Here is an 11105-nt window from a genome sequence, read left to right on the forward strand (position 1 = left end):
GGGAGGCAAACAGTATGGCGGACTGAGTCGTCTCCTTTGCAGCACATCACTCTGGAGCTATCTATGGAGGTCTTGGAGCATGTGCTAGTGACACTAGAGCATGTTTTGTCCTTTGATTATTCTGGATGTACTCACGGCATGTAGTAAGATGCTGGTTCCAAAAAAAAAAAAATCTCGGAATTTAAAGATATTTTAAAGATGAGACCTACTCACCTACCTGGCTGCATTTGGTGTCACCCAGCACGTCTCCCTTGCCAACACCTAGCCAGAATTCAAAAATTGAAGGCAGACAGTCTTGTAAATAAGGGGTACACGGTCTTGTCAGTCCGGCGGCAGCAGCAGGCAGTGCCGAGCGTGAGCGGAGACGATGGGCGGGCGGACCATCTCCCAGCAGGCCTTCGATGCCCTCGTGACCGAGAATATGGACGACCTCGGCATGGACCCCGATGAGGCCCTCCAGGACGCCATCCAAACCCTAACCCTCCAGGGCGTCGACCTCTCCGGTCCGTCCCCCAGTCTCTCTCTCTCTCTCTCTCTCTCTCTCTCTCTCTCTCTCTTCTCTACTCACGATAGATGGTACTTTTCTGGATGAGAATAGTTGTTTTTTGTTCTTTTGGGCCTCTTCAAGTAGATCACCGCTGTAAAATTCTAATTATTTCTTTGATCCGATTGATCGAAATGTGGATTGATTTGAATCCCAAACCACTCGTGGAATTCTTATATCACCAATTTGCGAGTTCATCAAGTATTGCTCATGGCGATATAGATCATCCTTTTATGTGCATTTTTGGTTGTGATGTAGTTTTTTGGGTTTCTTTTTTCGGCTTTTTTTTCAGTTGTTGTAGAAAGGATTCCTTTTGATTTTGTATAAGAAAAGTTCTGCATTGGAGGTCATGTGTGGAGACACGTGTTGAAGCCTATCATTTGGCCCGCTTTCTTACTCCATCGTGTTTGAGGGTCATTTGGCACGGATTCTGATGCCTTTGTACATCAGAAGCCAAATTTGATGACAAATAGCGCCAAGAAACCATTGAACTGTTTTTGTGGGATTCGGCCTTTGATTGGCTAATTTGATTTTTAAAAAAGAAAAGAAATATGCATGCATTTGTGATGTCGAGCTTGATATGAATTCGAACGAAAAAGCCAAGTGAACTGTTTTCATCGAATTCGGCATTTGAAATGCTAATTTTGATATTAAAGTTGAGTCTTGCATGCATTTGATATATTGAGGTTGATACAAATTCGAACAAGAAGGTCCCTTGTGGTGGACTGTTCTGACTTTGTGCATTGCCACACTTCACACATTGTAGAGTATCCAACTGCTAGGATATAAGTCTCACAACCTGACACGGATTTAGCCGGATCAGATTTAAAAATAATTCTATATAAAAGTATTTATCTCTTTCTTTTTTTTGATAACTTTCAAACAGAGATGAGATTATTGTCTACCTTTAATTGCAACGACAAAAGTCGAATTTGTCTTTAGTTAATTTGTGTTGTTTTTCAGGGATCATTAAGTGCCTTCCTGGAGTAAAAAATGTAAAGGACAATCCTGTCATACAGTCACTAGATGAGCTGAAGAACATTGCTGACCATTTGGTGGTGTCCAAGTCAGATGATCAGAGGGTTGTTACTGCTGATAAGACTCTGGATTTTGACAAGCTGGTTGTGCTTCTTGACAAACTATACGACTTGTGCTCTGTTGAGGGATCAGATAATGCTTCCATTGCAACCAGGAATGGAGGAGTGGAGCTCCTAACTTCTATATGTTCTTTGCTTCGTGTCAAATTTGAGATGCCTCTTCTTTCAGCTTTGAAAGCAATGAGTTCCCTTCTCCACGGTATGAGTGTGGTATCTAACTTTCAGTCTGACGCTTAGATGAAAAGATTCACTGTTTCATCTTTTGTTTTTTTCCCCTTTGACATTCTGATGTTATTACGAATGCTTCTTCTTCAGCAGCTACTCTTTTGATATATCGATCAGTCTTTTATTTATATATTTATTTTTTTGCTCGGTGTTGAAAATGACAGTGTAGATGATCTGTAATTATCAATGACGCCCCAAATAACTCTCACTCTTTGATCTAGCTCATAAGAACAGATCTATCGTTGAATATAGTGTTATTAAATGTTTCCCAGAAAAAATTGGTGATGAAAATCATGTTACTGTATATTTCTTAGTATAAAGGAACAAAATAATGTAGTTGTGGCTATCTTATTACCATATAAAAGTTTGCCACTGAGCAATTAATTCCACAGTTACAATTTGGATTTAGATATAATCATGGTCATTACTTGTCAGGAAGGAATGCACGGTTCATCCTGAAGTGTCAATTGTATATTACTATGATAGTTAGGAATTAGTGTGATTTCATTTCCAAATTGATTGGAGTAAGGCCAGCAGTGTATTTAGTTTAATTTAATTTTGGGGTAAGAGTTATGATTCATGACTGATTCTTTTTATGTTATCTTGGTCTGCTACTTTCTTGCCAAATATAGAAGTATGGGAATGCACGATTTGATTCATTTTGTGTCTGACATTTAAAGTTTATTGGTTTACATTTATTGTTGTCCGAGGATTCAAAAGTTCTATTAATCTGGGAGAGCTTAACAAGGGATACACATTTATTTCCTTAAATATAGACTTGACCATATTTCACTTGATATGACTTACCAATCTGATCTTACTGACTCGAGAATTTCTGGTTGGGACTAATATTCAGATGTTTAACTTGTAACTCTCTGAGCATGCATGGGCATTAGATGCTGGTCAAAATTTGGTGAGCAATGCATTTTTACATTTGGCTGTTATTCACAGACTTTCAAAGCACGGAGACATTTTGGCATAGTGGTGGGCCTGCAATTCTGATGGATATCCTAAATGGAAGTAAAAGTTCAAACGTTTTGGATAGTGGTTTTGCTGTCATTGCAGCGGCATCAACAGGTAACGAAATTCTCAAGGAAGCATTCATCGACTTAAAAGTTGATGAGCTATTTATACAAACAATGAGGGAGCAGGCTAAAGGCAGTATGCAAAGCTTATATCATGCCATATGTTCCCTTTTAACACCAGATGACAACCGTGTTTTGGCTTCTCAAGTAAGTGTTTGATTAACATCGATACTATAGCATACATTAATGTTCACCTCTTGTCTTTGTCATTCCTTTTCTTTCTGATAACTTGTTAAGCCTCATAATGTGTGAAGATCGATCGAGCATTAATATCCAAGCTCGGACTTGATTCAAAATACTTAGGGTCGAAACTCAACTCAAGATCGATCGAGCATTAATATCCAAGCTCGGACTTGGCTCAATAAAAAAAAGCGATACTCGATCGATTTGACTCGACCCGAATATCAACTGAGCTATACTCGAGCTCGAGTTCGAGCCTTGATCATACTTAAAAAAATATGATTAAAACAAAATATAATATAATATAATATTTTAAATATTAAATTAGCAATATATTATAAATAAAATATAATATTTTAAAAAATATGTATTCTTGACTAGGCTTGTGAGTCTTTAAGCCGAGTATTTTGCACTCGAGCTCGATTCGAAAAACTATCCGAGCTACTCGAGTTTGACTCAAGCTCGGTAATAGTCGAGTTAAGTCGAGTTTAAACCCGAGTCGAACTCGAGCAGCTCACAAGCTACTCGGCTCATTTGCACCCCTATTTTAGACCAGTGCTACATGGATATTGACATGAGTATTGGATTCAGGCTTATTTCCAAGTGTCTGACTCAACAAGAAGGAGAAAGGCAGGTATGGGGATACACAGGATAAAACATAATTTCAACTAAATTATATATTTATACTTTTGAACATTGTTTAAACATTGAAATATTAAAATTATCATGTTTGTTAAGATCTTTCAACATACATGTTTCTCATTCAAACATCCTAATTAACTTAAGGATATAAGAAGAATAATATTTTGTAAACTTGTTTCAATAATTACATCTTTAAATCATCTTAAAAAGAAGATGAACTCACTCCTAACATCAAAATAGAGGATCAAATTCATTGTTGAAAGAGTTCATGCTTTTCCGATCTCTAAGAGTGGCTATAATGGAACATCATAGGTATCCAAGTGTCTGATATGTACCCAAGTTAGATGCATATCCAACATGGATTTTTGGAGCTAGATGTAAGTGTCCAGCTGACACAATTTTTTGACTTCAGACTTTATCCTTGTTACATTTTTTGTGGTATTCAGGTACTCATTTTTCTCTATTTTTTGGAGCAGAGATAATCATTTTTCTGAACTATTTTGAGACCACTTTATAGAAAACAGGTTTAAATCAAAGCTTGATCCGGTAGGGAAAGATAATAATAAACGTATATAGAAATTACCTAGGGATAGAATACTGGAACAATTAAGTTTAAAGAAAAGAAAGTAATATTTGCCAGATTAACTCAATGCATTGTAATGCATTTTTTCTGCATATGTTCTGATACTTTAATCAGTAACAGTAAAGAACTTCAAGCTTTGAGAAAATGACTGCTAAGAGAGATATGAATATTATGTTGTCCTATTAAAAAGAGAACCAAAAAAATTATGTCTTTAAAGTTGACTACCACTCCCTTTCCAAATCTCATAGCCTCAATAGGAAAAAAGTGGAGGTGAATATCAGCAAATAAAGAAAATGCCAAACTGTGAAACAAATCCTTATCTGCTAATTGTTAGTGCCACCATGTTCCTTATGAAAAAATACAGCGTAGATGATGTTTATGCAATTAACTGAGTATTACGGACAACTAGATTTGGAACTTGAGAATGTTTCATCCTGATCAATCTTTGGGAAACTTATGATCAGTTTCATTCTTATCATTCTTTGGGAAACTTATGAGCAGTCAGAAAAACAAGTGTTCTAAAACATTCAACAGATAATTCAATATGAACGTGTTCAATTCTCCATCTAAGTACATCAGTGAACATCCAGAGACACATGTGGTCAAATGTCAGAGAGAGCTCAATTTAATAAGAATTTTCTTTAGGTGCTCGCCTATATAATCACTTGTTGGATACGTGAATTTGCTTGACTTCCTCATAATAGAGGTCAAATGCTTCCTTAGCTGCAAAACCTAAATATTTGATATTTACTTTACTGGTCCTGGTTAAAGAGGAATACTAAAGGATTAATCCAAATAAATTAAATGTTTATAATTTGTATCACATGCACAAGCACACATATCTATCCACTTGTTGTATAGGTAACAGGCCTCCAAGATATGTGATTTTTGGATCCTATGCAGTTTAGATGTTGCAGATTATGATCAATAGTATGATTTTCATTTTAAAAGGGCTATCATTAATTTACATGGGAAGCATTTGGGATCAAATTGTTCAAAAAAGCATTCTATCTTTACTATCTGTGTTTGCTTCATAGTTACCAAGTGTTTAAGTATTACTTTGTACAAAGGGTCAAATTACCGTGTGATGTGCCCACCCCCGGTCATGGGCTAGCATGGCACAATACCATATTAATCCAGTCATGCACCCTACCATAAAGATCACCAAGTTAAGACTATAGTCACGAACTCACGATATAAATTATTGAAGATGAGGGATCCAAAAATTCTTTCGAAACACTGATATTAACAAAAATGTATTTGTTTATATGGAAAAGTAATTATTAAATATTATTTAATAGAAGATTCATTTAAAATTGTTCCATGTATGTCATGGTGTTTGTCAAAAAATAATTGTTGATTAACTCTTCTACACAAACAAACACAACAAGCATATTCATTTTAAAAAGGTTTTGTGAGTGGTGTCAATTATTTTTCTTTTACATTTATTGGAATGGAAATAAATGTTATATGATGAGTGTCTGTATACATTAAATTCTTCATTGTTAAATTCAAGCATGATCAAAATATGATGTACAAAGATAAGCATGACCATAATGATGAAAGCATTTCAATCATCAGTTGTGTCTGGTGTTATCTTCTTTTTTAAGCAGACAAATAGTGAAATTTTCAATTCCATGCACTTGTGGAATTAATAAGAGGGAAATCTTGTGAATGTTTGGTCTTTGCGGATGTCAATTTCTTGCATTAAGGTCTATAAAAAGTACCCCTAAACAACCATTTGTTCTAAGTTGTCAAAAGGTACAAGTACAGCATATTTTCTGTATGTTAAATTTACATTATTATTTCGAGGCCTTAAAAAAAAGATTGGTACTTTTCTTGCTTCATTGATTATTATATCTAATCTAATTCTTTAAATTATTTATCTTTTCCGCCTTTCTCTTTAGTTATAAAATTGTTATTGATTTGCTAAACAATATTGAAACAAGGTTGTGAAGATTCTGCATTTTAATTTATTTCCTTAGAAATTGAGAAGCATAATATCTTCATAGAATTAGAATTAACTAAGGAATTTGAAAGCCAGGTCTATGGATATGCTCGAAGATTTGCTCAAATTGGTATTGTAGATGCTCTTGTTGATGCACTTCGTGAGGGAATCAGTTCATCCAGTTTGGCTTCAGCATGCTCTGCTTTAAAGGCTCTTGCTGTTAATGTAAGTTTGCTAGTCTCATGAAAAGATAAATTCAAACATCCATGCATTCATATATCTCAGTCACTTTAATAGTTACTTGAACATCTTTGTGGATGTGCCAATGTAGCAAATCTTGTAAGGTAGATGATGCAACTAGGACACAGTGATAAACAAATAGATAGAAAAGTACTTATAAAGCATAATGGGTTATGAAAATAGCATAGTCTATACTTTCCATAGTAGCATTTCCATCCACAAACTCCATTTAGTCGTAAGTCAAATCAATAGATTGTAATGCCTTCTCCGTACAATACTATGGACATCATAAACTCCAAAAATCAATCACTCTTCATTGGAATGTTAAAAAAAGCCCTCGCCCTCATCCCTAAAGGTATTAGTTAAGCATTCAAGAATATCCAGTACATATCTCGAGCCCTTTAAAAATGTTAAAGAACAAATATATTTAAAAAGACATCCATAACATATCCTAGAAGTATCTTTTATGGACCAACTACTGATAGCATTCATATAACATATACATAGCATGATATATTATATGACAATGTTTTAAAAGATTTAAGTGGCGGAAGGGAGGGCAGGCAGCACCTAGGGCCAAGTAGGTGTCCACGTATCAAGGCAGCCCAAAAATAATTAATCATAAAAAATAAATATCGGGAGAAATGTTTTAAAAAAATCAAAACCAAGTAGATGAAACATATCATACAAGATGTAGTAAGCGAATGGGAAGTACCAGCTTGGCAACAATGATAATAGTGTGTAAATTCACATCATCCTCCATAGACATACTTGATGCAAAATGTTGAGGTGTGCGCCTAATTAGGCTGTCTAGGCAGTTAAATGTCAACTAGGAAGCAAAGGCAGCTATCTTGTTATGCAGATTAAACTGTATTTTCACAGTTTCACATGCATGAAATAATAGAATGGATTAGCAGATCAACATAAAAAAAACAAACTATGCTTAGTGATATGTCATGTCTTGGACAGTCCATACAGGTCATATTTGAGTGCTAGGTTATCTACTCAACCACTAACTTTTAGCGTTCGAGACTAGAGAGTCAGTATGCTAGCCTATATGAAATTGTATACATTAAAATATAGAATTCCTGCCTGTTCGCATTCTTTCATTCGTTTTTACTAGTGTTTGACACTTGATGCATGTGAGATGAAACATGGATGCTTTGATCTTATCGTTGTTGTAACTTGATAATATGCACTCCCATTTTGCTTGGTGCACTTACCATGTTTTTGGACCTTAAAAGAGCAAGGACTGAGCCAATAGTATTGTATTAACCTATTAAAAGGAGCAGTTATAGTCAAAATACCCATTAGAAAATTAAATCTGACCTCATTCTTTTAATTAAAGCTAACATTATTCTTTTTTTGTTGTGTGGGAGTTATTCTTGCTTTTCTGATGCATTAATCATCTGAGTGTTTCTAGCTTTTGTAGCTTTAAAATATCATTTACGAAAAAACTAGAAAGAACCTGGAAATTAGTAGTGATAAAATAGATACAAAATAGCCTCCATTAGTTGGCCATCTAAACCTTTGTTTTTCTATCTATGCCTTACAAATGGAACTTCCAAATGATTGGTGCTTACCATGATAATGAAAATCTAGTAATATAAATTTGTTTATTCTCGTCACAACTAGCCTGTCTTTTGTAACATTCCCCATATATTGTGCATGACTTCCTGCCTTGTGGAACTTTTTGGTTACTTTGTTATGATCTCTTTTTTCCCTTATAAAGGTAACTATAAGCCTAACAATGAAGCCTTGTCCTAGCTGTTTGACGTTAGCTTTATCAGTACTTGTTACCCATCATCAATCTATGGCGATCTTTTTCCCCCTTGCAGGACGAAATTTGCAAATCTATATCTGAAAATGGTGGCATTGATGCAACTCTCAAGTGTATAGATGACAGCAGTGAACATAACGACAAGATTATAGCTAGAGCATGTTGTTCTTTGATGTCTAAGGTCAGATGCCCTTGCTTCATAATTAACTCCGCTTATTAATGTGGATTGCATCTTCTAATATGCAACGATACTAACTTATAATGAATTTTTTCTGTTTGAAGCTGGCCGGAAGTGATGCAAACAAGAATGCTATTGTTCAGAAGGGTGGTCTGGATAGATTAATGAAACTATCTTCCAGATTTTCTGAAGATCCATCAGTTCTACAGGAGGTACTCTTTTAGTATTACGTCTATTGAAAATTGATCAATTTAAGTAGTTCTTAACCATGTAATTTCTATTGATCATGCTCCCTGTCCTTGATACTAATGATGGAATTCTTAATATGCAGGTTATGTCTATTGTAACTGTGCTTTCACTAAGATCCCCAGAGAATGCAGCTCGTGCAATAGAAGCTGGAGCTGGAGATTTAGCTATCCAAGCAATGAAGAAGTTTCCTGCTTCATATCAAATGCAAAGACAATCTTGTCTTATGATTCGCAATCTTGTGGTTAGGAATCCAGAAAACAGGTATGCTTTCATTTTTTGAGAAAAGTTAATGCCACATGTGACCAACAAATTTTGAATAAATTTGTATCCCATCATGAGCACAACACCTTATTCATCTGAACTAATTAGTTATTTTTTGGATTGGAGTATTCTAACTTGAGCAATTAGATGTTCCTAATACCTGTTTAGAAGTTCTTGTTGGGGTCAATACTAAATCCAGTAGTGTGGGTAAAAAAATGTGGACACTCCAAACAAGGGATACCAAATGCTGGAGAGGTTCATTGAAAAGACTTAATATTATCCTTTAGCTATCACATTCTCCAAGGATGCCAAGCTTCTTTTGGCTAATTAGAGGAATGATTGCAACTTTGTAAGCGTCGTACCAATCCTTGTATGAATGCTACTCAGATTTGAAAAGGAAATGACCTATATTTTTCAAAAAATTCCTTAAAAAAGTGGGCCCTTCAAAATTAGGTGAGCAATTTCTTTATTATCGGGTGAATTGCTTTCTGTAGCTTTCCTTGGAATGAAGCATCAACAATCTGAAATTTACACATCAAAGAACGGGCTTCGACTCTACAGAAGATCGTTTATTAGGTGACAGAGTCCTAGTGGGTTATGAAACCTTCACACCGAATGGGAGTGATGGGCGTAATGTTTGTTGGACCTATAATAAGCACTTCATGACTAAAGAGAAAATTAGGTTGATTAGTTTTGTTTCATTTGATAATTTTAATTCCACCATTTTATGGTAGTTGCTTTTGCCTTAGGTCATGCAAAAGCCTCTTCTCTGCACTTTTAAGATAATTTTACTGTTTTGGGCATCTATAGGACCCTTCTCCTTGGTAATGGCATTGAGAAGCTCATAAGGAAGGCCAAGGGAAGCCACGAGATTTGCAAGGATGCTGCAACTGCTGCACTGAGGGATCTGGGTCTGAATGACTACAATGCATAACCTGCATCCGTTAGCATGTCAGATTACAATGTTTTTTCTTCTTTTGCCCTTTACTCAAATATGCCATACTGGAACTGGTGGCTTCATTGTTATGAACAATGCATCTTGAGTTCTTTAGATCAATTGGCTGCATTCTGGTATCATTCCTTTTCATATTAAGAAAGCATAATATTTCCTTGGTACTTTCTTAAGAAAGAGTGGTTTTTGTAAACTGTAAGAACACCATTTGAAGGACAGTCAGATTTGGGGGAAATTGAAACATCATTGTTTCACTACTTGATTTAGTTTTGAAGAGATTTTCCATCCAATTTATATATCACAAAAGCCAATAACTATTAGCTCGGTTGGCACCTCTTCCCTGAGGGCTTGCCCTTGAGGGAGATCCAGCATTATATTGCTCAAAAAAAAAATCAAAAAATGTATGCAAACTATCCTAAAAATGATTGATGGCATTTGGCAGTTACATTATATCTTTTATTAAAACTTGGTGGTTTTGGTTCCATTGAAAGGTTGATAATGTTTTCTGGTTTCACATGGACCAGACTGATTCTCTACAAGCGATCTGCACTTCTGATTACATAAGAACAGTTTCCTTCAAACAAAACAAACATAATTAATGGCAGAAGATAGACATTGTTAGTTATGTTGAATGACAGTGTTGCTTGGTGATAAGTTTATACACTGTCTTTTATCTATATTTATGATTTTTTTGCACACTGATTTTTCTTTGAGAAAAACAATTAGAGAGCTACGAAACTGTATCTTGCAGGTTCCTTGCATTACCGACAACAGTTGGGACATCATTAAAAGCAGTAATACAAGTCACTATTTTCTTGTTATTCATCTTTGGGAAAAAATTGACATTCCCATTGCATTTACTTATTCTCTTATAGTTCTGCACGTTATATGTATATAATATTATATTATGATGTTGAATGATATATAGCTATGATACTTTAGACTATAAGCTATTGTAATGTCATCCAATAATTATACAATTAAAATTATACTAATATTATATTATGTCAATAAACTATATCATATGCAATATAATACTTTTATATTGGCATTATATACAATCATATGATATAATACAATTAATACATTATATTATATATTAAATAGTAATATATAATAATTTTTAATAAAATAATATTAT

General features: G+C 34.8%; 1 protein-coding gene across 1 annotated transcript; it reads left to right on the forward strand.

Moving 5' to 3' along the window:
- Positions 1-274: 274 nt before the first annotated feature.
- Positions 275-10221, forward strand: LOC103695643 (armadillo repeat-containing protein 6). Its single transcript, XM_039127352.1, has 8 exons — positions 275-503; positions 1508-1840; positions 2818-3098; positions 6401-6529; positions 8383-8505; positions 8607-8714; positions 8834-9012; positions 9823-10221. Exons 1-8 carry the CDS (start codon positions 368-370, stop codon positions 9944-9946), a joined length of 1413 nt encoding a protein of 470 aa, XP_038983280.1. The 5' UTR covers positions 275-367; the 3' UTR covers positions 9947-10221.
- Positions 10222-11105: the final 884 nt, after the last annotated feature.

The sequence above is a fragment of the Phoenix dactylifera genome, chromosome 6 (assembly GCF_009389715.1).
Source record: "Phoenix dactylifera cultivar Barhee BC4 chromosome 6, palm_55x_up_171113_PBpolish2nd_filt_p, whole genome shotgun sequence".
Lineage (NCBI taxonomy): Eukaryota > Viridiplantae > Streptophyta > Magnoliopsida > Arecales > Arecaceae > Phoenix > Phoenix dactylifera.